General features: G+C 34.8%; 1 protein-coding gene across 1 annotated transcript in view; it reads right to left on the bottom strand.

Moving 5' to 3' along the window:
- The window catches only part of PRELID2 (PRELI domain containing 2), a 97,080-nt gene that overhangs the window by 43,432 nt on the left and 25,884 nt on the right, over nucleotides 1-27,764 (bottom strand). The window contains exons 2-4 of the mRNA XM_074212699.1: nucleotides 20,230-20,287; nucleotides 19,367-19,440; nucleotides 17,043-17,203 (exon numbers count right to left, since the gene is read on the bottom strand). Of these exons, the coding sequence (XP_074068800.1) occupies nucleotides 17,043-17,203; nucleotides 19,367-19,440; nucleotides 20,230-20,287 (293 nt within the window). The remainder of the gene's footprint in view (nucleotides 1-17,042; nucleotides 17,204-19,366; nucleotides 19,441-20,229; nucleotides 20,288-27,764) is intronic.

The raw sequence follows: 27,764 nt of genomic DNA, 5'->3' as shown, positions 1-27,764 counted from the left end.
AGGGAATTTAAGAATCATCAACATGGAAATAGTAATTAACTCCATGGGAGATAAGAAGATAGTCATGTGAAGTAGCATAGAGAGAGAAGATAGACCAAGACAGAGACCTGAGGAACAACTAGGATTAGAGAACATGATCTAGAAAAGAATCCAATAAAAAAAGATGGAGGAGTGGTCACATATGTAGGAAAAGAATCAGGAGAGAATAGTATCCAAAAATCTAAAGAGAAGAGAGTACCAAGGAGGAATGAATGATCAAAAATATCAAAGGTTACAGAGAGGTCAAGGAGAATGAGGACTGAGAAAAGGTCATTGAATTTCACAACTAAGATCATTACTAACTTTGGTGAAACTTTTCAGTTTCACTGGAATGATAAGGTCAGAAGCTAGATTCTAAGGGATTAAGAGGAGAATGAGAGAAGAGGAAGAGGAGCACCTATTGTAGATGGCCTTTTTGCATTTACTTAAAAAAAGCAAAAGAGATAAATTTATAATAAACAGGGATAAATATGAGGACTGGTGAAATTGAAAATAAGAAAAGAGTAGGGATAACATGATAATCTTTTGAAGGAGAAAGGATGAAATAGGATTGCTTGAACAGGTAGAGGGATTAGCCTCTTAAGGACTAAGTCCATTTTATTGTGTGAGAAAGGAGTAAAGGAAGACAAAGTAGCAGAAAACTGAATAATAGATAAGGAAGAGAGAAGAGGGGATTTAAGGCAAATGGTCTTTTGTTCCTATAAAATATTATGCAAGGTTTTCAGCTCAGAGTGAGAAGAGGGGAAAACATAACAACTTTCTGGAAAGATGAAAGATAATGAGTTCATAAGGGCAGTATATAGTAGGATTACTACCTTATAGCAATGAGGACTTAGTTGAAGTTATATGACATTTATTTGTAATGAATCCAAGCAGAACAGTTACCATATTTCCCACACCTTAATTTGGGGCCCAAAATTTGAAAATTTGAAAAATACATATATTAAATAAAATTTTGAACTTAAGTTTTATTCATCATAAAATTCATATACCTCCTCATCACTGTTAAAACTCCCACCCATTAGCTTGTCCTCATCTGTGTTTGAGGACAAATCATTTTCTTAGGAGAGACTCTGACTGCTCTCCTGCCTGGTCTCTGGTCTGTGGTTGATCACAAGCATGCCCTGGGCAAGTCTGGTGCATGGACACATACTCAGTCCATTCTATTTCATGAACCTGAAGCACCAGTTGTGTCCTCCTTTGAAATCAGTCACTTCTTTTTCATCAGCAATTCTTCTTGCCTTCTATGAACCATCTTTCTGGACATGGGAAGTCTACTTGCCCTTTGCTCTTCAATCCATCTCTTCAGTTACCTCTCAAAATCAGACCATTTTGCTGACTTGCCTCTCATGGATTTCTTCTGTTGTCATTTTTGGGGTTTCTTCTTCCCAAAGTCAGTCTCGGATTTTTTTTTCCTCAGTTGAAGGAGCATCAAACTGATGTTCAGCAGCACAATTTCCATTCACTTTTGCAAACTGGATCAATTTGAATTTGAATTCAGCACTGTATGAAAATCTTTTCAGAGCCATTTCTGGGCAGAACATGGCAAAAACATACTCCAGTAACAAATGTAGAAGTAAATGCAAGTAAAAAAACACTATACAAGACACTCCCAGTTTTTAGATCCCAAATTTTTCAAAAAAAGGTGCAGCTTATACATGGGTAAATACAGTATATGATTTTCTACATCTTCAATCTACATCATATGTGTAGGAGAGAAGGGATGAATGGTAGGAGTGATCCAAGGTTGAAGCTTGATAGGGAATAATATGATGGGGAGAGGGGCAGGGAGGAGAGTAAGGGGAAGCTAAGTGATTAAGGATTCAAGAAAATCAACACTATAGAGTTGAATTGGTTCGCCAAGAGATTAAGATGGGGCAAAGAGGAGATACTGTAAGGAAGATGACCTAGGAGAGACTAATCCACTAATGGGGACTGAAGTATATAATTCATCTTTGCCTTTCTAGCAACTGAAATTTAATTGAAATCAACTCATACCATTAGTGGATCCTAGTAACATAGATCTAGAACAGATACATAAATATACACAATACATGGTATGGTATGAGCAAGGCAAAGATCAGAGAAAAATATGCCCAAGAAAACATGAAGAAAAATTCAATGTGAGAAGAAAAGTATTTCAATAGGTACAGAAGAATCACATTTTTGGGGACAAGAGGCAAGAGGAGGAGAATGAGATTAGGAAAGATCTACCAGTCTAGTAGGGCTAAACTCTAGACCCCCCCCCCCCGTCACTTCCATCTTTTCAAATTCTTAACTTCCTTCATAGTTCAGCTCAGGTAACATCTCTTCTAGAATTCTCATGATTTTCCTTATTCTTAATGTGTTCTCTTCCTCCTTAAATTATGTTATATTTACATATGTTTATATATGTTATCAACTACTGCGATAAAAGTTCCTTGAAGGTAGAGGGCTAGTTTCTTTTTTTTTTTGTTTGTTTGTTTGTCTTTGCAGTTAGCAATGTCACATACATAGAATAGGGAATTAGTTGATATTTGTTTAATTGAGCTAAGTTCAGTAGCATGAAATACAACTGGAAAAGTGGGTTGGATCTCCAATCTAGAGAGCTTTGAAGAGGAAAAGTAGAAAAAATATATTTATTAAGGGTCTACAGCATTCCAGACACTGCACTTAGCGCTTTAAAAATATTCTCTCATTTTCTCCTCACAATAATGTTGAATTCCAGACTAAGAAATTCAGAACTACTGAAATTTATTACTACTTCCCTACTTAGAGACTTGTACACTACCAAAAACATTTCTGTCTGTGCCTTCATTCAAAAGATTGAATCAAATAACGGAAATTCCAAGCACCTGACACAGATAGCTTTCTTTGCCCCTTAATTAATAGGGTCAGCCCTCAGGAAAGATGCTTGGAACCTGAAAAACTCTATTCAATAGAACGGTACTGTCAAGTAATGTCTTTCTATGGTACTTCCCCATCAAGCACTTCTCCAAAAGGGTGCTTTGAGGAAGATAACAGAAGTATCATAATTCGCCTTTACAGATGAGGACAACAATATTGAGGCTCAAATTGGTGAACAGACTTGCCAACAGTTACTTAGCCAGGAAGCATCAGTATTGCAATTGAAATGATTTTGGGGGGCCAGACATGGGAGTAAGACCACAACTACACACAATCCAATATTATCTGTACCACACAACTAATAGCCACTGGTGCATCCATAATCAGCTTTTTCAAAAGCTTAGGAATCCACAACAGTTGCTTCCTGCCAGACATGGATAGGTCTAACTCAAAACTTGGGAAGGGCACAAAGCATTGGTTTTCTTCCCTATATCATTTTAAACAAGAGGCTGTTGCCTTGTTTCTGGGGCAAATGAGAGAATGCAATAGGGATGGCCATTGAATTTCTTTTCAATGCTACAAGCATGTTTTACAATTTATGTTCTGAGCTTGGACGTGTATCAAAAGTGTCAGTGGCAGATTCCAGAAACTGAAATTACTTCAAATCCTGCTGCAAATACATAGCAGGGAACTGAACTCTGCTGCTCAATTTTGGTTTGTTTCTTTCCTTAGCTACCAATATTAACATTGATTATAAAATTGACAAGGTAGTCACTAAATGTTTGTTTTCAATATGATTGAAGACAGTGATTCTGATCCTAAGTGTACCAGCATGATGTTCATATTTTTACGGTCTTAAAGAATTTCAAACTATTACATGAAAAATCAACACCTTGGTTGAAAAAATTTTTTGCTGACACTGGGAAGGGAGAAGGGAAAATGAAGGAAGTCTTTCTATTGTAAAGTCTAAGTTTCATCTATCAAAACCCTTTTAAGGGGCAGCTAGGTGGTACAATGGATAGAGCGCCTGCCCTGGAGTCAGGAGTTCCTGAGTTCAAATCCAGCCTCAGACACCGTGGCCTTGGGTAAGCCACTTAACCCCATTGCCTTGAAAAAAAACCTTTTAAAAAGATGAATAATTTTGGTACTAATCAGGATCACTTAAGTCTCCTTTTTATCCTGTGTTGTGTTCCTCATTCCCAAAAAAAGATCATGACATCAATTAAATGATGACAGAATTAAAGTGAGGGGATGTTGTGCAAAAACACCATTCTCACTGTCTCTTCTAGAAGCATATTAACCTACTAACCTAATATAATAAGAACAGAATGACTAGTGTTGGCCTGGATACAATGGGACATCTTGATCATTTAGATGTTGGTCTTTCCCAAATCACTGGGATACAACAGGGCTATGGTATCATCTGGCTTAGAGGTTTTGACTTAGGGACACTCAGTCAAAGTTCTGTAACTGGTTGCTTCTCCCCTTTTGATCTCATCCAAATAGATATATTTCTTGTGTCAGGCTTATTTTTTGGCTCCAGTGATAAATTCCCTCTTCCTTAGATTAAAAAGTGCCACTGGGGGGCAGCTAGGTGGTGCAGTGGATAGAGCACTGTCCCTGGAGTCAGGAGTACCTGAGTTCAAATGTGACCTCAGACACTTAATAATTACCTAGTTGTGTGGCCTTGGGCAAGCCACTTAATCCTGTTTGCCTTGCAAAAACCTTTAAAAAAAAAAAAAAGGTGCCACTGGCGTTTCAGAAGGACATTTCAGGGTGGCTAGGTGGTGTAGTGGATAAAGCACAGGCCCTGGAGTCAGGAGTACCTGGGTTCAAATCCGGTCTCAGACACTTAATAATTACCTAGCTGTGTGGCCTTGGGCAAGCCACTTAACCCTGTTTGCCTTGAAAAAAAATAAAAAAAATTTTAAAAAAAGACATTTCAGTTCCTTCTTTCCTGGGAGAGAAGGGACATGTGAACAATGTTTACAAGTTATACAAGTAAAAACTAAAAAAAAAAAACCTCTAACTTAACAAAGCTAGGAAACTGGGCTACTCTGCCTTAGGAAATAATTTCATTGATACTTCAGTGTTCTGAAAAGTTAAATATTCACGATAGAATAATTACAAAATCAAAAGAACAAAACCACGATGTTTGCACTTTTTAAAAATGTCTACCATCATCTTGTGACATAGGTAGAATAAGTACTATTATTCCCACTTTTTAGAAGCAGAAACTGAACAAAAGGTTGAGACGATGAGACATCATCATAATAGCTAGCATTTGTCATACCCCTTAAAATTTGCACAACATGTTACATATGTTGCCACAACCCTATATGGTGGGTATAATTACCTTCATTTTACAAATGAAGAAACAGGCTGAAAGAAATGACTTGCCCAATCTCATAAAGCTAGTAAATTTCTCAATGGGATTCAAATTAGGTCTTCCTGAATAAATGAACTTAAAAGTGTTTTTGCAAAGGTAAATTTCCATATATAAATATATGGTATTATTAATACTTAAAACTAATAAACTATTTTTAATTGTATATTGTCATTCTAGTCAGATGACATAATTTCTTTAAAAATGTTAAATTTGGAGAATGAACTATGCTGACCAAGAAAAAAAAGTCTCCATCTTTGATATAGCTTCAAACAGTGATATCAGCTTATTTACATATAAAGTATCATAGAAAATTAGTGGCACAGCTAATATGACAACTCAGCTCAGTATAGGATTTTTTCTCCTGACATCACTGCCTACTTGTTGAGGATGCCATAAGTCAATGATTGGGTTAGAGGTTATCTGAAGACTACTCTAATTAGGCAATAGTATGATACTTAAGGGTAATTGAACTGCAAGATTTATACTTGCTCTTTTCATGTTTACCTGTGCTTATTTTCTTTGGTCAGTAAGCTAAGAGTATCCTGTCATTTGCATACTGACAATATACTTAGAATTCCTCATAGACAAAGATCCTAATGGGAGTCAAACTAAAATAGGGAAGAAAACACAGAAGAGAACTAAATTTCTCATAGGTCTCATAACTAATTTCATTTTTAGGGTACTCACCACATAGATAAGTGCCAATAGGGTCAGAAAAATGTCTGCTTAGCAGAAAAACAAAAGGAAGGAAAATATAGCCTCATTTTGAAATGTGAAAACTTGCAAACAGGAGTCTTATCGGAATGTGAAAATAGCCAATCTGAGTACTTTTTCCAGAAGAACTAAATTTCTTTATGAGATAAATTATCATTCATCTAACAGAGGGCAGTAAATTCTTACCAAAGACAGGTTCAAGTCTCAGATTTCAAGAATTTTAGGATATCAGTTTTTAATCTTAGACCTTTTAAAGTACAGAGAACTTTGAACCTCCATCAGGCATTGGTCCCACTCCAGTTTTTATTGTGGGGTGAGAAGGGGGGTTGTACATACATTTTATTTCCCCTTCTAGAATTTAAGCACCTTTAGAGCATGGGCTGTATCTTAAATGTCTTTGCATCAACTTCAAGACCTAGTACAGTGTAGTGCACATGTATTAACATCAAATAATTTGATAAATATCTGTTAAATAAATGACTGAATAAAGAAATGACTAAGGGAGTTAAGAGAAGGAAGTGCCCTGGAGAAAGTAAACACAAAATAATTGAAGGGATGGGGAAGTGGAATCTATTTAAAGGAGATGTGCAGATGTTTAAAAAAAAACAAATTGACTTGTTGTAGAGCAGTTTATTGTGTAAAAAAGAAAGCTCTGGTACAGATGTTTTATTTATAGAGACAAAATCATTTATTCCCCTTTCCTTAATTGCTTCATATTTCAATAATAGTTTGACCACTAATTAGTGTGCTGAAAATCAAGGTCAAGGTATGTGTTTGTGTGTTGAATAATGCTTCCTTTCACCACGGATCCAAAGGCTTTTCTAAAATCCATTAGCTATCTCTTTATTCTTTTATCTCTATGGTTAGAATTTAAGGTAAGAAACAAATCCTAAATTACATAATTATAAAAATTAAATTAAAATAAATAATAATATTTAATAGATGTTGTCAGTGAAAAGTCCGGTTCCAAGACAGATTATTTGTGGAATTTTCAAAGACATTTTGAGATCTCTCTTTGTTGTATGGAAATTCGTTGTCTGTTATTTTGTGAGATAAAGAGGTTCTAATTAAATTGAATTACAAAATTGTACCACTTTGGACAAGTCAAGCACAAAATATATTAATAAAGGGTGGAAGCAAGCTGGAAATGCAAGCAAGATGGCAAACTAGAGTGCCATAAAGCTATCTGCCCAGTTCACTGCTAAAAAAGAAATTTCAACATTTCCTTAAATTACTAGAGCTACATTAGAAAAAGAAATTCATGACACTGAAAATATGCACATGTATACTTGTACCATTGAATTCCCAAGAGAATAAACTCAATTTCTCTCTGTTGGTATTGTTGTTGGATTGTGTGTATATGTGTGTGTGTGTGTGTGTGTGTGTGTGTGTGTGTGTGTGTATAAGTGGTAGAAACCAATTTAGAATTAAGGTTTTTTTCAAAAAACTAAAATGTTTTTACCCTTTGACCCAAAGATCCCATTGTTAGATATATAATCCAAGGAATTTAAAGACAGAAATAGAGGTCCCATACATAATAAAATCTTCAGAGTATCTCTTTTTGTGGAAGTGAAGTAAATGTCCTTTGCTTGGGGAATAGTTAAGCAAATTGTAGTAGAAGAATAAAATAGACTATTACTGCACTATAAGAAATAATTAATTTAAAGGATTCAAAAGCATGAGAAGACATGATCTTGTGAAGAGTTAAATGATCAGTACTAGGAAAACAGCACACATAACCACAAAAATGTATACAGAAAGAACTGTGTGTTATCCAAATTACTAACCCTCACCCCAGAGAAGGACTGAAAAAATGTACCTCCTTTCCTTTGCAGCAGTAAGGAATAAAAGGTAGCTAGAGTTGATATGTTCCCTGGCTTTGCTAAACTTTTTTTTTTTCTTTAGCTTTTTTAATCTTTTTTAAGATGGATGACACTCTGGTACAAATGAGGTAGAAATATATTTGAAAATTAAAATGGCATTAAAAATCTAAATCATCAATAAAAATAAAACTTTAAAAAGCATGTACCTACCAAGTTTATGTACTTTATTAAGATATGCAGTTTTATTTAAACTTATTAACTGGAACTACCACACCAATATTCCAAGAATATTCACATGAGAAAATCTAGTAGTACTGACAATTTGTCAGTTTAAAAAAGTCACTCATCACTTTCATTTAATTTTTTCCCTAAATTTCCCTAAATCCCTAAAGGTGGATATTAATTTTCTGAGCATGTTCTAAAAGGAATTTCATGCTGCACATGCATTAATTCAACACAAATTTATAATAGATACCCATCTTAATCTTAGTAACTGATATTCTAATATAGAAACATTTAGAAATCTTAGAAATTATGTTTAAGTATTAAAAGGTGAGTAAGTACATTTTCTTAAGTCTGAAGAAGACAAACAACATATAAATGAAACACATTCAAAGATGGAATAGTCTTGACTCTTAAATATTGTGAATTTAATTAGTCTTTACCATTCTGAAATGAAATTAAATGTTCCCTCAAGACACCTCAAACGTATTTTTATTTAACATAAAAATCTCCATACTGCTATGGTTAGGAAATAAAATATGAAATTTTCCTCTATGGAAGAGTAAACAGTTAAATATTTTATAATTGCTATTCTTCAAAAGAAGAAAAATATTTATTCTTTAAATCAAAGCAATAAGCATCAAATGTGATTATCTTCCTTTATGTTTGAGTTTATAAACTAAACCTGATAATGAAGTAGAATCTTATCAAAAGACACCAGAAAAGAGCACTGATGATTCCAAAAGTGTTTGCAAACATACAACAGGAACTCATTATTAAACTTACATTTATTGTAAAATTCCAGAGGTGAAGCACCATCTCTTCCTACTAAGCAATCAAAGAATATCCATAAATATCTGGGGACAAATGAAGTTTAAATAAAAAAGGCTCCAAATCCTCAAATAGTCCACTTATACAAGTAGTATACTTCCTAATAGAAACATGATTTTAAAAAAAAAAACAGCTTTTGCTTTCTGTTTTCATAATCACAATAAAATTTCAAAAAATTAAATTTGACAGTAAAAGTATAAATCAAAATACAATAAACTACCCATCTACAGCACTAAACTATATGGTTTGTAATATAAATTAAAAGTTAAAAGTAACAAAAATTACTTACTTCTACTTTAAGATCTTTTATAACACAAATTAGTCCTTCTACTTCTTCTTCGTGATTACATATATCCTACACACACATACACATACACACACAAACATGGTGCTTCAAAACAGTAGTCATTCAATAAATGTAACTAATTGGCTGATGAAAGTACAGACTCTTTGAAGGAAAACATAGATTCAGAGGTGTCAATCATTTCTGGCTTCAAGAAAGGAAAACGGGGGCAGAGCCAAGACAGCGGCATGAAGGCAGCATTTCTGGGGAACTCTGACCCCCCCAAATCCCAAAAAAAGAAAGGATGGTTCTAGCCAAAATTTAGAGGGTCAGAACCCACAGAAAGACTGAGTGACATTTTCCCAGCCCAAGATAACTTAGAAGTTCCGCGGAAAGGTGTGTTTCACAGGGCGGGGGGGGGGGGGGGGGGGATTTGGGAAAAAAGCCATGACACAGCCCAGCCCAGCCCCAGTGCAACCCAGTGCAGCCCAGAGATCACCAGCAACAGCTTGAAGGGGCAATGAGAGAACTCTGCTCCACCAGAATGAGTGTGGAGTGAGGAGCACCTGCCATAGAATCGAGAGAAAGTAGCCTGCACCCCCAGAGATGTTAAGGGATGTCTACAGAGATTTATCTGCTCTCCCTGGGGTAGGACTCTGCTGTTTGCCTACACTCAGATATTGTAGTTTGAGCTTCCATACTAAATAACCAAGCTGGATCTTGCCTTACAGCCCTAGGGCAGAGGACAGCACTGTGGTCATCTACATATCAAAGCACAAGCTAGAGAGCATGAGACCTTGGACGAATAAAGGTCCCAGTGGGGTGTTCCCCCCCAAAAAAAACAACTCCAAAGCCTTGGAAGTGCTGTAAATTAGTCTTGGGCTGAGGAAATGAGTAAACAACAGAAAAGAATAATATGACCATAGAGAATTACTTTAGTCCCATGGAAGATCAAAACACATACTCAGATGATGACAAAGTCGAAAGTTCCATATCCAAAACCTCCAAGAGAAATAGAAAATGGGCTCAGACTATGGATGAGCTCAAAAATGACTTTGAAAAGCAATTAAGAAAGGTGGAGGAAAAATTGGGGGGGGGGGGGAATGAGAGCAATGCAGGAAAATCATGAAAACCAAATCAAAAGCTTGGTGAAAGCTATACAAAAAAATACTGAAGAAAATAATATGTTAAAAACCAGTTTAGGCCTAATGGAAAAAGCAAAACAAAAGGCAAATGAGAAGAATGCCTTAAAAAAAGCAGAATTGACCAGCTGGAAAAGAAGATAGAAAAGCTCTCTGAAGAAAATAACTCCTCCAAATGAAAAATGGAACTAAAGGAAGCTGATGACTTTGCAAGAAAGCAAGAAGAAAACCCTGCCAAATAAGTCAAAAATTAGAAGAAAATATGAAATAACTCAATTGGAAAAACAACCAACCTCAAAAACAGATCCAGAAATTATTGGACTATCTGAAAGCCACAACCAGGAGAAGAGCCTAAACTTCATTTTTGAAGAAATAATACAGCAAAATTGCCCTGAGATCCTAGAAGCTGAGGGTAAAATAGAAGTCAAGAGAATTCATTAGTCACCCCCAAAAGAGATCCCAAAAGATAAACTCCCAGGAATATTATAGCCAAATTCCAAAACTCCCAAATCAAAGAGAAAATTCTAAAAGCTTCCAGAAACAAACAATTCAACTACTGAGGCTCCATAGTCAGGATTACATAGAATCTGGCAGCATCTACATTAAGGGCTCGTAGGGATTGGAATGTGATATTCTGGAAGGCAAAAGACCTTGGTTTACAACCGAGAATCAACTACCCAGCAAAAGTGAACATCCTCTTTCAGGGGAAAAGATGGAGTTTCAAATGAAACAGAGGACTTTCAAACTTTCCTATCGAGATGACCAGAGCTGAACAGAAAGTTTGATCTCCAAGTACAGGACTCTGGTGAACCATAGAGGGAGTGGAAGAGAAGGACTAACTATGAGGAAATTGATGATGTTGAACTGTTTGTATTCCTGCACGGGAAGAAGATATTGATAACTCATATGAACTTTCTCATTTATAAGAGCTGTTAGAAGGAACATATATAGACAAGACATAGGAAGAAGAATATAATGGTATGATGTGGTAAAGGGATGGAGTCAATGGGTGATGGGGGACAGTACTGGGAGGAAGGAAAAGGAGATGAAGAAGAAGCTGAGAGATTTCACATAAGAGTCAAGAAAAAGCTTTTTTAGTGGAGGGTAGGGGGGAAGGCTAGGGGTAATGAGTGAGCCTTCATTCTCATCAGAAATGGCTCAGGGAGGAAATGTCACACACACTTAATAGAGTGAGGAAATCTGTCTTTCCCTAGAGAAGGATGGGTGGAAAGGGACAGGATGAGGGGGAATGAGGGGAGGGAAGAGGGGGAACAGATGATAGAAGAGAGGGAAGATCGAGGGAGAGGACACTCAGATTCAACATACTTTTGGACAGGGCCAGGATGAAAGAGAGAGAGAATAGAATAAATGAGAGTGGGGAGGAACAGAGTGGAGGTACAGCTAGTAATAGCAACTGTAGGGAAAATATTGAAGCAACTTCTCTGTGGACTCATGATAAAGAAAGCAACTTACCCCAGAGATAGAGTCATTGAAATCTGAACACAGACTGAAGTATAATTTTTTTCTCTCTCTCAATTCTTGAGGTTTGTCATCTTGGGGGGGGGGGTATGTTTATTCTTATGTTTACTCTTATAACATTCAATGTATATCAATGTATGCCATGGAAACAATGTAGAGACTGTCAGACAGCCTTCTGTCGGGGGGGGGGGGAATTATAGAATTCAGAGCCTTGCACAAAATGATGGGTACATATTACTATTATATATAATTGGAAAACAAATAAAATGTTAAAATGTTAAAAAAAAAAAAAAGGAAAACCAAACACCAATACAATAACATTACTAAAAATGATCTGAGACAAATTAGAGCCCTTATATTCAGGATAGACCTAACCCATCTTTGGAAGTAACTAAATGATCTATATCTCTAAAGTGAGGATAATACCACATACAACCTTACAGGGTTGATATCAGGATACAATGAGAAAATGTATATAAAGTGATTTGTATATTTTAATACCTAAGATGTAAGCTTTGATAATTATTTCATCTTCATCTTTTTTTTGATGAAGTTCAGACAGGAATGGGCCTATGGCAAGTGGCTATCCTATTTTTCTTTTATATTAAATTTTCTATGGATTAGTGAACAGATTGGAAAACAAGTGGCTGCTTCATGTAAATTTATGTAAGTATTAGTTTAGAACTTGTCTTCAAGTAGATTCATTGAAAATCTCTTTGGGACAGTTCCAGAAGCAGACAAGAATTTATGGGGATGATATTAACTCCATACATAACATTCCCACATAATTTTGATTTCTTCTGCTAGCTATTTTTATTCCACACATCTTGGTGGTTATGAGTAATTGCTGCAGCAACATCTATTAAAAACATAGTTCTTAAATTTTTAAGATTCAGTGTTGTGCCTAAATGATTGTTAACTAACAGTGATAAGTCTAGTTCCAGTACAGTTCATTTGTGGAATTTTCAAAGACATTTTGAGATCTCTGTGGCATAAAAATTTGTTGTCTGCGATTTTATGAGATAGAGAAGTTCTAATGTATAATTCTAGACAATAGTTCTTGACTAGTTAAGTTTATGTAGTCAGCAGAGATTATGTTGCAAAGGTACAACTTTTTCCTTGCATAATTTCTATTGATCAATAAGTTCTAACTCCTTAAGCACAACCATCTGTAATTTCTGGTAATTAAGCTCTGGTCCTTCACTACCATCATAAGATCTTCCATTTCTTTTTATTTAACAAATTCATATGGCTTAATCATTTATTTATGCTTCTTGTCCAGCTATTTTAGGTTGAATTTATGTGGATGTCACCAGTGGAGGGCCTTTTGATTCCACTCTTGGATCTTTCCCACTTCGAATTCTCCATCTGGAAGTAACTGCTTTCAGTTTTCTTCAACAAACTCACTGGTGTATACATATTTTTCAGGTTTTATTATTGTTTGGGAAAGTGTTACTTGCTTAGTCCAAAAGTACTTCTGAAATTATGAACCAGATTATCATCTGCTATAAGACTATTTGTCAATACTCATCCTCATTTTTGGTGAAGAAGAGTGAATTTTTCCAAACCTACCTTATAGTGATGGGCTTTAAGTATTGTTCATATTTTTAATCATAAATCTATCAAGGTTTGCTTTGTGCACATTAAAATTGATATGGCAGAAAGGTTAATTGTTTTGAATATGTTCTTCATTCTGATTTCAGGATACCAATAAGTTTCTTGGCATACATGGCCTGAGTATCTTTTATGGCACATACCGCCTAGAGGAACACAAGGCAGTTTTAAGTATCACCATCTTCCATTAGTTCAACTTGAGCTCCAAATTTGAGTGGTAATCTTCAGCCTCTATCTTTTCTGGATATACATTAAGGATTTCATACTTGTCAAATCCAACTGACATTTTTGTATCATCGAATAAAGATTCAACATAATGGAAAAGCTGTTCAATATGTTGGAGGTGGAAAATCATATTAACTTGATATGATTGATATATATTAAGTATTTTAATATCATAATGGGTTTATGTTATCCAATTTCAATAAATTTATCAAGTGCCTACTTTGTAGAAGACACAGTGCAAATAATATACCTTTTATAGATTCTAATCTCCTAGAGGACAGAAACTCTCACATGTAGTTCTTTTGCATTCCTCTCAGCAAGTACAGTGCTAGGTACACAGTAAGTATTCTATATTTGCTTTTTTATAAGTTAATAAATAAAGACTCTTTAGGTAATAAGGAATCTAAAAATAACAGACTTCTCAATATTCCCTGTTCCCCAAGTTCTACCATTCATTGATCCTAGAATCCTGGAAGATGATAGGAGGTGGGGAGATGTTGAATTAATTTAGTGAAAACAGGATTGACTTGGAAATTCATAAAGTGTAATAGGATGGAAGGGGAGGTGGTTGACCCAAAGAAATGACACAATTGTGAAAAACTCAGGTGGGAGTTGAAATTAAGCTTGAAAAGGGAAACAGAGCATAGACTCAGCCAAATACTGCAGGAAATCCATTTCAAACCCATCTCAGAATTGAAGAGACAGGCAGAGCATAGGGACAGAATGACATTTGGTTTCCCATCACACACCCACACCTGCTAACCAACACATAGCTGATAGATCTAATTTTAGGCTTAACAGCCTTGACAGTTTTTCTCTTTTAAAAAAAGTTCATATTGCAATCTTCTGGTCCCTGTAAGTGACTAGTCATTACTATCACAACTCCTGAGGGGGAAATGAAAGAAAAAAATGAATGTATTTCTTTACTTGACTTCTCTCCTTCAATTATCTATTTGTCTTAAGGTATCTGGTAAAATGTCTTCCTGAAACTATATCAATAGCTAAATATCCATTAGTTCCTAGAAACCCAAACACTGCTTTTATTTTCCCTCACTTTTCTGTTTAAGAAATCTTAAATGACTTCCCATTGCCTAAAGGAAAAAAATCAAATTCCTAAGCCAATCAATGAAAGCTCCTTACAATCAGTCCCAAACTACCTAACATTCTAACCTTACTTCCTATTACATATTTAAAAAATTCTCTCCCCCAGAAAACCTGTTACATATACTTTCTCAACAAATATACTTTTTCATTCATTCTAATGAACAAATTTAGATTTAATCAATAAATTGGTTTATTGGTTGCCTAACAGATTCTCTTCTGCCTCCTATTGAAATATTCTCCCTCCTCCTTTCTAGCTACAAAGTCTACCTATCCTTCAGTCAATCTTCCACCTTTTCCACAGCCCAGCAAGAGTTGACTCCTCCCTCCAATAAATTCCTATTGTACCTATATACTGTACCATAATCATTTGTTACTTAAAATCATATTTGTATTTTTAATTAACTTTCTCCATATACTCATCTTATTTTCCCTATTCAATTTTAATCTGTGAGAACAAGGGCCATCTCTTAAACTTCTATATATGACCTGAAGGTTTAGCATGAGGAAAACATCAAACTCTTTTTAAAAAAGCAACAGCTAGGGGAGGCTAGGTGGTGCAGTGGATAAAGCACCAGCCCTGGAGTCAGGAGTACCTGGGTTCAAATCCGGTCTCAGACACTTAATAATTACCTAGCTGTGTGGCCTTGGACAAGCCACTTAACCCCATTTGCCTTGCAAAAAAAAAAAACCTAAAAAAAAAAAGCAACAGCTACCAAGAGGAAGGCAAATCTTATTGCATTCTGGCTCATACTCCCCCTACAGCCTTTTAAAGGAAAAACATTCTTATAAAATAAAATAAAATGGTTAGTGTTGAGTCCCTTTCCCAGACTCCTATGCTGAGTCCCATTTCCGGACTCCCTCAATCTTCCTCAGGCAAACTTTGGAGGAGGGTAGGAAACCAGGATGACAAGGGAGACAAGTACTCCATCAAGATCTCCAAGTGCTCCATTTATTTACCGAAACACCAGTGCTTAAATACCTTTCCAGTCTCTAACCCATTCCCACTCCCAGAACTTAGTAAGATAAGACTCTGGTGCTCAAGGACACCAGGTGATGATGGTTTACAATGCTCCCATACACAACAGTCCCTAACAGGTTAGCACCTTCCCAATTCACATCTAGGAACAATTCATAGACAGAAGTAATCTTCTCATGAAAAAAAAAATAAAACCTAATATAAAAGATTTTAAGGGGAAACATTGGAAACTTGATTAGGAATCACATTATGTCAGACTTGAAAGGGATCTAAAGATTATATAATTCAATTTCGGCAATTTCTAGGAGAAAATAAATAAATTTGGTAGTGATTTGACAATAGTCACATTTAAATAAGTCACATCAAAATTCAAGTGGCCTGAGCATCAGTCTTTTAAGTTTTTCAATAAACTATGTTAAAGCTAATTGTATTTTAACCAGAAAAAAAAGAAATCCCAGAGTTAAGGGCAAAAAAAAATGAAATGTCAAAATGATAACTTTAAAGGACTTTGAGCAAATTTCAAAACAAAAATATAAATGAATAAGGTTTCCAAAAAGTTATTTCTCTGGGATTTCTAGGTCACAGTGTCAAGATTCTTTTCACTGAGTAAAGCTTATCCAACAGGAAAAGGTTGAAATGAAATTAGGTCCCTGTCTAAAATGGAACTTTTCTGAATAAAATTAGAAAACCTAAACTACTATGTAACAACAAAAACTATTTCATACATACAGATGGTGGAAGAGTACTCCCAGTCAGCTGTTTCACCAAATGGAAAACATCTGAACTACTTATGTTCCACCTGAGAATTTGGATTGCATCTTCTTTTGGCAGTGTATGGGCATGAGCATCTGCTTATAAGGATGACTGCAAAGCATGGAGTTGCTTCTAATCATTTTCTATTCATTGTTCTTTAAAGAGTCATCAGACACCATGGTATAAGTGGGAGACATCATGGTAATGTGGATAAAAAGCCATACTGTCTATATGTCTAAGGCTAGGTCACTTAACCTCTCAATAACTCCAGGCAATTCCATAAAAATGACAAACTGCAGAGCACTTGCCAATCTTCATGGGTTAAGGAATTTTTCTTCCTTAAAAAACGCCATATACCAATGAAATCACAGGTTCAAATTATGACATAAGAAGCTCAAATGGACAGGCAATAAATTTAGATTAGTAGAAACTTTTAAAAACCTCACATTTTAAGGGAATGTTAAGAGCATTTTAAAAGGGACTAATACTACAATATTCTTACAAAAGATGTGAATCAGAACAATGTTATATGCATAAAATTAAAAAGGGAAAATCTTAGCAAGAGAAAGAGAGAAAAGAGAAAGGAAGAATGGTTGCTAGTAAAGGTTACAGGGAATCTTACCAATTTGGATTTTCCAAGCTTTCCTTGAAGACAGATTCTTCATTCATGGATGCATATTGAGTCCATGTTAGGCAATGACTTCTTATAGCCATATTTCTTTCCTGAGGATTAAGCCATGATTCCTCTTCTAACTGGATATTTGGCACTTTTAAAATGCTCACCTGTCCAACAAAAGATGGTAATTTCTTATCTTTGGAAGGAACATGAAAAGAAATAAGGAGGTGCTTTCAGTCTTGGATAATTAAGAGGCCAAATGACTGTTAAGCAAAGATGACACATTTCACCAACTACTGTAAGCCCTTGATAATCAAATGTACTTTGACCTTAATAAATGCTAGTGAGGACATGCAGATGGTCCAAGATTTATGCAAGTTGTATAGTCCCCTGGCCAGATTTCCCTAACCACTAAACTAAGTAAATTATCAGGCGATTTCATGTTTCAGTTCTAGCTTGGTTATGGCCCTCTTAAATTGATGGATTCTAATAGGACCCACTTACAAACCATCACATGCAAGATATTATCAGGTAAAATATTTTCTTCATTTTAGTCTCTGCTCAATATCTAGAAATTTATGCTTTCCTAAGTGGAAAGGATGTGCAAAAAATACAAGAAGCAGAAATGTACAAGTCAGAAGTACCTTAAATAATTTAAGGTTTGAGATGCATGATAAAGTTGAATGCATTTTTGAATAATAGATTCAATATGTGTATTTGAGGCAATGGTAGCATGCACTGTATATAAAATCATCCCTATCACACTCTCTGTATACAATACAAAACATTTTACCATCTCAAAATGAAGGGAAGTTCATTGTTATTATGATATATAAGGTCTCCTTTCACTAAAGGTCACTTTCAATCTTGAACATAATCTTGAATCTTCCATAAGGAAAGTGGCAGAAGTCACTGTTTTTCTACCCAGTTATACAAGACAGCAATTCAATTTCAAATCAAATCATTTTGGAAGCAGAGCTTGTGTTTGAATCATATATACACAACCAATTCAAGTTTTAATGTTTATCAGAATTCTCTAATTCCTGGTTCTTTAACTACCCAAAACTACCCTAAAGAATCAAGCAATGTGTGTAGGGGGAGAGGAGGAAGGGAGGAGGAAACTTCTCACTTACCTTCTTCCAAAAAAAATCAGCTGTGTGGCTTTAAGGAATTTCAAAGAGAAAAAATATTTTTGCTATCAAACATTTTATAACATAATTACCCTATAGAAACATGAGAACAAATAACATTACAGGAGATCTCCAAGAAGTAGGGTACCATCTTAAACACTTCTTCTGTCATCTCTGACCATGAGTTTAAAAACGAAGTTTATCATCCTTCCTAAAAGGTCAGACTAAATCTGTATAACTTTTACACATCAGACCATTTTTATATAAAAAGAATCACTTTTACCCTTCTGAAAAAAAATGCAAACTTTGACTCACTCAGGCAATATGTTTCCTATTTCTTTTAAGACAAATTTAGACCATTTCTATATCTCATTAAAGACCAAAAAAAGGAATTAATATGAAACTGAAAAAATTAGGATTAAGTTTAATTTTTTAATCCCAACTATGAGGAATTATTTTTGGTGGGTTTTTTCAGTTGTATCTGACTTAGTGATCTCATTTAGACTTTTCTTGGCAAAGATAATGAAATAATTTCCATTTCCTTTTCCAGTTCATTTTACAGATGAGGAAACTGAGGCAAAGAGGGTTAAGTGATTTGTCCAGAGTCATTCAGCTAGTAAGTAACTAAGACTCAGGAAGATAAGCCTTCCTGACTCCAGACCCAGCACTCTATGCTCTGGGCCACCTGGCAGCTCAGGAGAAATTATAAGATGCTGGGACAAACTCCCATTCTTCTGAATGGTTTAAGGGCAATTTTGCTGAAGATAAAGGGTATAGGTCATATGAATTTTTCCAATCATGCTTTTACCACTCTATTTTTATGACTTAGCACTATTCTAGGTTTTAGACCATGGTTCTACTTCCAGTTTGGGGAGGGCTTGGGGGGATCAGGGTTAAATGACTTTCCCAAAGTCACCTAGTTAGTAAGTGTCTGAAGCCAAATTTGAACAAGTTTTTCTGCTTGCTGGATCAGTGCTTTATCTACCATACCAACTAGTTGTTGTTAACTTAAGGTTTTGACACTAATTCCTAGTTTCATCTCAGTAAGGTTAGAGACATTGTCAGATCTCAGTTTCCTTATATGATAGTTTGGACTAGATAATTTCTAAATTCCCTTCCTATGATTCTATAACTAAGTGGGGAAAAATGGAGGATGGAGAACTAATGCAATTCTACATCAGCTTAAATTTAATTTGTTACCTTTCTTAAAATTTCTGGAATCACATTCTGACAGATTGCAATCCTCTTTCTGTAGATGATCCCCGTTGAGACATCTAAAAATAATAACAACAATATAATAATAATAGCTAGTGCTTTAAGGTTTGTTAAGTGCTTTACAAATATTAGCTCATTTGTTCCTCACAACAACCCTGGGATTTAGGTATTATTATTATCCCCATTTTACAAATGAGTAAACTGTTATAGACAAAAGTTAAGTGACTTGTCAAGGGTCACACAACTAGTAAATGTCAAATTTGAATTCAGGTCTTCCTACCTCCATGTTTGTTGCTGGAATGGGGGTGGGGAATGGGGGAATGGGAAAAGGGAGGGAAGAAAACTTTTTAGTATCCACCACCTATGATTATCTGTGTCACTGTTTTCACTGATGGCATGCATGAAAACATATAAACATGACTAAGATAAACACAAAAACTGAGAATGAGACTAATGAGTCATATTGAAAAAGCATAATATTGGCAATTGTGAGATTTGATTAAGTGAGGTAATATTGTCTCTTATCTAATTATCTATCTCTACTGTTCAGATATTATACAATGAGATTGGAATTCAGTTTCTGTCACTAACTAGGCAATTGATCTCTGGAAGACACAAACTGAATTGGGTCATTGACATCAAAGTTGGTAAGAGTAGAATGGAAGATTATTCATTTACTGTCACCAGGAGGAAAATTTAACAAAGAAAGTTACCAGACAGAAGTTTTTTTATTACTTTGGTGTTGAAAATCCATTAGACTACAAATTCATCTCTCATACCTAATTTCTCTTTTAAAAAAAAAGATAACAACTATCAATAACCTCATAACAAATATGCCTGCAGCTCACCTGTTTGTTCTTCTACAGTTTTCACAGCAATCACATTTTTATCCATGGAGTTAGGGTACTAATTGAAAGAACATAAAGTATTATTAGTTACTAAAAAAGACATTTCAGTTTAAAGAATAATTAAGTATTTTCAAAACATCTCTGAGTAAAGATCAGTCTTCAGGCAAGCATTGGACCTGGTATCAGGAGAACCTGGTTCACATGTGGCCTCAGATACTTAATAATTACCTTTGTGACCTTGGGCAAGTCACTTAATCCCATTGCCTTGCAAACAGAAAACAAAAAAACTAAAATCAGTCCTTCAGTTTAATATCCTAAACTTGCTATCTAGTTGAAGGAAGGTATTTGGTTTTTTAAATAAAAATTAAATGTTCCATTTCTTCATATGATAGCACTTAATTTTATTACAAAATAACTATAGTTTCCACATGGGAGATATTTATTTTGAAGTAACTTGCTGATAAATTGCCTTTATCAAAGAGATGATAATCTCCAAAAAACAAATTAGAAAATAGAGTCAAGGGGCAGCCAGGTGGTGCAGAGAATACAGAACTGGCCCTGGAGTCAGGAGGACCTCAGTTCAAATCCAGACTCAGACACCTACTAATTACCTAGCTGTGTGATCTTGGGCAAGTCACTTAACCCCATTGCCTTGCAAAAACCTAAAAAAAGAAAGAAAGAAAAGAAAAATAGAGCCACTCCTAATAAATGGACAGAGTCCACTGCTGATACATTCGGAGAGAAATCACAAACTTGCTATGAGTCAAATGCTTTGCAAATATTATCTCATGTAATTCTCACAACACCCCTGCAAAGTAGATGCTATCATTAACTCAATGGTTTGTCCTGGACTAATAGTGATTAAACATGGTGATTAAATGACTTGTATAAGTTCCACAAAGGCCACATTTGAACTTCTCTTGCTGACTGTAGATATAGTGCTCTATCCTCCGTGTCATCTTTCTGTTATATTTTATATATATACATGTATATGTGCATATACACCATATATGTATATATGCATATATAATATGTATAAGCATGTGTACATACATATATAAATGTATACATATTATGGCCTTTTTGCATTCTTTGATCACTTTTGTGTATATACACCTAACTGCAGTATTTGTCCTTCATTCTCAAAGAGAACCGTGACATCAGGGAGATGATGCCATGACAAGCACATAAATTGGATTTGAGTGAAGGGGTGCTGTGCCTCACTTTCTCCTTCACAGTCATTTCAGTCCAGTGACCAGATATGAATCTGGATGATTGGAGATGACTCTGGATGTGAGGCAATCAGGGTTAAAGATTAAGTAAATTGCTAAGAATGATACATCTAATAGTATTTTTAACTACGGACATATAATTAAGCTACTTAACCTAGTACTGGATCATATAGATTGTACTCATCAGAGGAGGGTTCAGACTAAGATGTTCTCTAATACTCATTTTAAAAAGTTTTCAAATAGATGACCATGTTTTATGAACAATAAGCTTTGAAGATACAGTATATAAACAGGGGAAAGGGTTGGGGTGGGTTGTGAGAGCATCGTTCTTCTGGTTCTTCTTTAATTTGTCAGTAAATAACCTTCCATGATGGAAATGTGGGGGGGGGGGGTAACCAGATTGAGACTGGGATGAGTGATTTTTTCCAAGAGTGGTTCCTTAGGTAGAATCTATGTTTTACTTTGTACAGGCACTTGGGATCTGAGTTAACCCATATGTCATATCCACAGGAGGGCAAAAGATTTTACTAGATCTGATCAAGAGAGGTGAGCAGAGGAGTTGCTAAATATTGTTAGCTACCATAAAGGGTTGGATAAGAAGGAGAGCTGATCTCAAAGGCAGCATCATGTAGTAGATAGAATGCTAGACTTGCAATTAGAAAGACCTTCCAAAAATTCTATTAGATGTATCATTCTTAGCAATTTACTTAATCTTTCTGTATCTTAATTCTGTTGCCTTGGAAAATCACTGCTAATGGCAGCTAGATGGCACAGTGGATAGAGCACTGGCCTTGGAGTCAGGAGGACTGGAGTTCCAATCCAGCCTCAGACACTTGACACTTACTAGCTAGCTCACTCTTTGGAGATGACATGATGGTATACCTAGAGAATCCCAAAAAATCATCTAAAAAACTACTAGAAATAATTAGCAACTTTACCAAAGTCATAGGATATAAAATAAACCCTCATAAATCCTCAACATTTCTATATATAACTAACAAGATACAACAGAAGGAACTAGAAAGAGAAATCCCATTCAAAGTAACCTCAGACAATATAAAATATCTGGGAGTCTATCTGCAAAGGTGGACTCAAAAACTTTTTGAAAACAATTACAAAACACTTCTTACAAAAATAAAAGTATATTTAAATAACTGGGTAAATATCAACTGCTCATGGACAGGTCAAGCTAATAAAATAAAAATGACAATTCTACCAAAACTAAATTACCTGTTTAGTGCCCTACCAATCAAAATTCCAAAAAATTACTTTAGTGAGTTAGAAAAAGTTATAAGTAAATTCATATGGAGATATAAAAAGTCAAGAATTTCCAGGGCTACAGTGGAAAAAGTACAAAAGAACGTGGCTTAGCCTTAGCAGATCTAAAATTATATTGTAAAGCATTAATCATCAAAACTATCTGGTATTGGCTAAGAAATAGAGTGTTAGATCAGTGGAATAGATTAGGTGCAATAGGAGGAAATGATTACAGTAATCTGCTGTTTGATAAACCCAAAGAGTCCAGCTATTGGGATAAAAAATCTTTCTTTGATAAAAACTGTTGGGAAAATTGGAAGTTAGTATGGAAGAAACTTAGATTAGACCAACACCTCATACCCTATACCAAGAAAAGATCAAAATAGATGAGGGATTTAGACATAAAAAACAATATTATAAGAAAACTAGAAGATCAAAGTGTAGTTTACCTGTGAGATCTATGGAAAGGGAAGGAAAGGAAGGAAAGATCTATGACCAAGAAAGAGATGGCAAACATGATTAAAAACAAACTAGATAATTTCTATTACATTAAATTAAAAAGCTTTTGCACAGACAAAATCACTGTAGCGAAGATCAAAAGAAATGCAGTAAATTGGGAAACAATTTTCATAAGTAGTATTTCTGACAAAGGATTCATTTCTAAAATATACAGAGAACTGAGTCAAATTTTCAAAAAAAAAAGCCATCCCCCAATTGACAAATGGTCAAAGGATATGCAAAGGCAATTTACAGATGAGGAAATCAAAGCAATCCATAGTCATATGAAAAATTGCTCTAAATCACTACTTATGCAAATTAAAGCATCTCTGAGGTACCACCACATACCTCTCAGACTGACCAATATGACCAGAAAGGACAATGATCAATGTTGGAAGGGATGTAGGAAATCTGGGACACTAAAACATTGTTGGTGGAGCTATGAACTCATCCAACCTTTCTGGAGAGCAATTTGGAATTATTCCCAAAGGGGAATAAAAATATGCATACCCTTTGATCCAGTAATACCACTACTGGTCTATACCCTGAAGAGAGATGATGAAAAAAGGGTAAAAACATCACTTGTACAAAAATATGCATAGCAGCCCTGTTTATGGTGACAAAGAATTGGAAATCAAGTAAATGTCCTTCAATTGGGGAACGGCTTAGCAAACTGTGGTATATGTATGTCATGGAACACTACTGTTCTATTAGAAACCAGGAAGGATGGGAATTCAAGGAAGTCTGGAAGGATTTACATGAACTGATTCTGAGCAAGATGAGCAGAAGCAGAAAAACACTATACCCCCTAACAGCAACATGGGGGTGATGATCAACCTTGATGGACTTGCTCATTCCATCAGTGCAACAATCAGGAACAATTTTGGGCTATCTGCAATGGAGAATATCATCTGTATTCAGAGAAAGAATTGTGGAGTTTGACCAAAGACCAAAGACTATTACCTTTAATTTAGAAAAAAAATGTTATCTTATTATGTAATTTTGCTATCTCTTATATTTTATTTTTCTTCCTCAAGGATATCATTTCTCTCTCATCACATTCAGCTTAGATCAATGTATACCATGGAAACAATGTAAAGACTAACAGACTGCCTTCTATTGGGGGGGGGGGGAGAAGCAAGATTAGAGGGGAAATTGTAAAACTCAAAATAAATAAAATCTTTCTTTAAAAAAAATGTACAGGAGAGGGTGCAGTAGAGAATAAGGGTGAAACTAATGGGAAATTTTCCAGAATGCATTAAAATGTACATCTAAACACAGCAAAAGAAAGGAAAGAAGGAAGGAAGGAAGGAAGGAAGGAAGGAAGGAAGGAAGGAAGGAAGGAAAGAAGGAAAGAAGGAAGGAAGGAAGGGGAAAAAGTCTCTTCTAAATTAGCTCTAAAAGATACAGAATGGAAATAAGAGATCATAATCATGCCTCCTTCACTGATCAAGTTGCATGATCTTGAGCAATCAATCAAAAACTATTGCTGAGAGGCTACAATGTGCCAAGCAACATTTTGGGGACAGGCAGCACAAATATAATGAATAAAACAATTCTGATTTATGAGGTGTTTGCATGCTAGTGGGGAAGTTAAGAAGTACACATAACAATATATACAGCATAAATATAAAACAAATAAACACAAAAATATAAACAAAATATCTAATATAAGTTAGTTTGGGAGAAAGAGCACTACCAGTGCAGAGAATCAGGACAGGTTTTATACTGCAGAGGCCAAATGAAATAATATTTGCATAATTCACTTAGCACAATGCCTTGCACATAATAGTAGTGCATATATAAATGATCATTCCCTCCTTTCCCCTCCTCCTTCCATTCCCTACTGGAAGACGGTACTTGAACAGGATCTTTAAGGAAGAAAGAGTTTCTGAGGTAGAGGTAAGGAGGATGTCCTTTTAGACATAATTGGCAACCTCCAAGACATAAAAGATAATAGTCATTCCCCTCTCTGGGCCTCAGTTTCCTTATTTGTAAATTGAGTAGCCTGAACTATCTCCATCACTGAGATTAACTCATTCCCAGTTTTGCCATTCTATGCCCTTAGTTCTCTTACAGGTCTAAAATTCTAGGTTCTACTTTCTAAGATCTAGCTCTAATATTCTAAAACTCTATAAAATATAAGAATCTAAGCTATAAAATTCTATTCAAAAGGTTATCATTCTCCAACACAATGGAAAAGTTTAGTTGTATATTCCCACATTGAGAAAGATAATTATTTTAGATGTACCATTTTTTTGTTGTTTTTTCAAGGCAATGGGCTTAAGTTACTTGACCGAAGTCACACAGCTAGATAATTAGTGTTTGAGACCAGATTTGAACTCAGGTTTTCCTGACTCCAGGACCAGTACTGTATCCAGTGTGCCACCTAGCTGCCCCTGGACAATTCTAAAACTTGGTTAATTGTGCTGAAGAAAATTCGGCGGGCAAAGAAAAAAATAAATTGTTATAATAAGATAACAGTGAAAATTAATGTGCTCTAATCCATAGAATTTCCATTACAATTTGTGATATTAGCCTAAATATTCCAGGTGGATATTATAAACACATTGTTTAAGGTGAGGGGGGATTTTAACTACAAATCAAAGAGAGAAGTAAGAAAAGTAACCTACCACTCAAGAAGCATGGCAATAAGATTATTATATGAAGCACCTTTCATTCTGATCATTCCTTTAGTTTATCCATCAATGAAATTCTAGGACAGAAGAGTAACCCAAACATTTGAATGTATTTGGTTGGTACTTACTAAATCTTCAGATTAATTTAAGAACCAGAGGAAATCGTGAAATTACATTTCATTATACACTCAGGTCTCATGAATAACATGATGCTGTGAAATAACAAAATTGAAATCAGAATTTCATTACCACACAGCACATGCCCTAGTCCAATTATTGGCAGAGATTCAAGTCATTTTGTTACATAAATATTTTCAAAAAACCATCTATATTAATGGGAAATGAAACAATTTTCTACATAATAAAGTAAAAAATAAAATTATTCAGATTTTTAATATATTCACCAATAGCTAAGTAAAGTGATCTTCTTTCAATCTTCAGGGTTTTTTTTTTTAAGTTAGAATTTATTGCATTGAATCTACTCCCAAAATTGCATGAAATGATCTGTTGCCATCTTGTGGTAACTTGAATATTTAAACATTACCTAGATTAAGAAAAATATTTCTGAGAGCTAAAACAAGAAAGAAGAGCCATGGGGATGATGTATATATGTACAGGTGTAAATATATGAGGTCATTTTATAAAGAAATTCTTTCTGTTATCTAACATCTATCAAGGATCAAAAATTTAGTAGTTGTCTAGATTGATATGACTTGCTATTGAATTAGGGTTCTTAGTATCTCAAAGAGTTGTTTTTTTGTACTATATTACTTTGTCATATTCAAGAAATATCTTAATGCATTAAAGTATACTCCATATGTAGATGTGTAAGAATGAAGAGCACTGTATCATATGCAACACTATATTAAAAGTAGAAAATATTTTCTAAATCTACTATAATGTAAGAAATTATGGATATTGATATTGTTACTTATTACATATTAAGAATGAAGGGCTAACAAATCACACTGCATATGTAAGAATAGATAAGTATAACAAATTTAGAAAGAAGTATATAATGTCATGGTTCTTTATACACAGAAAGTACTTGATAAATGGTGATCAGTTTAGAGCAGATTATAATAGATTTTTGAAAAGTTCAGTTCAACAATGGGGGATACAAAACCAGAAATGAAAAGCATACATGGAAGACCTTCCTACAGCATCTGCTCACTATAACCTATTCACAAAGTAACCAACTTTGTATTTTGTATATAGTCATTCTTCATCAAAAATCTTTCCATGACCATCTATCACCACCAATGAAGTTCAAAATTAATTAGCCTAAAGACATGTACAACCTAGTAATCCTCCAACTTTCCAGTCTTGCATCACATTATACTCTTCCACATTAGATAAAGTTTATCTAAATTGTATTATGCAGCCCTCAACTATTTACAAAGTCTTTTCTTTTATAACTACTTGAAATCTCCTTTTCTTCTTCATCTTCATGTTTAAAAATCCATTTTTAGGTTTTGCACTTCTGTCATCTACTCTAGGAAACCTTGTTTAATTACTCCAGTTTAAACAATCTTTCCTTTATTATGGCTCATATGACACTTTGTACTTCTCTTGATTTCTGCATATATATTTACATCCAGCATGAGTTTTACAAGGGCAGAAAGGTGATATTTTATTTAATCTTTATACATTCCTCACTAGCATAGTAAATTTGTACAAAATAACCACTTAAATGCTTATTGTATGAACATATGAACTTCTTAGGTTGAAAACTACCATGCATGATAGTTTCTACCCATTTGGGCATAAAAGAATTTATTTTGCAAAAATATATAGGTAAGAAGTGGAGGTCTTAAAAAACAGAATTTCATAGTAGAAGAAATGAATGATCTAGGCCCATTTTCACATTATAGATTAGAAAAGTGACATTGAGAAAAGCAAATTGAAA

Source organism: Macrotis lagotis, chromosome 1 (genome assembly GCF_037893015.1).
Source record: "Macrotis lagotis isolate mMagLag1 chromosome 1, bilby.v1.9.chrom.fasta, whole genome shotgun sequence".
Taxonomy (NCBI): Eukaryota; Metazoa; Chordata; class Mammalia; order Peramelemorphia; family Peramelidae; genus Macrotis; species Macrotis lagotis.
This window is presented reverse-complemented; position numbering and strand designations above follow the sequence as displayed.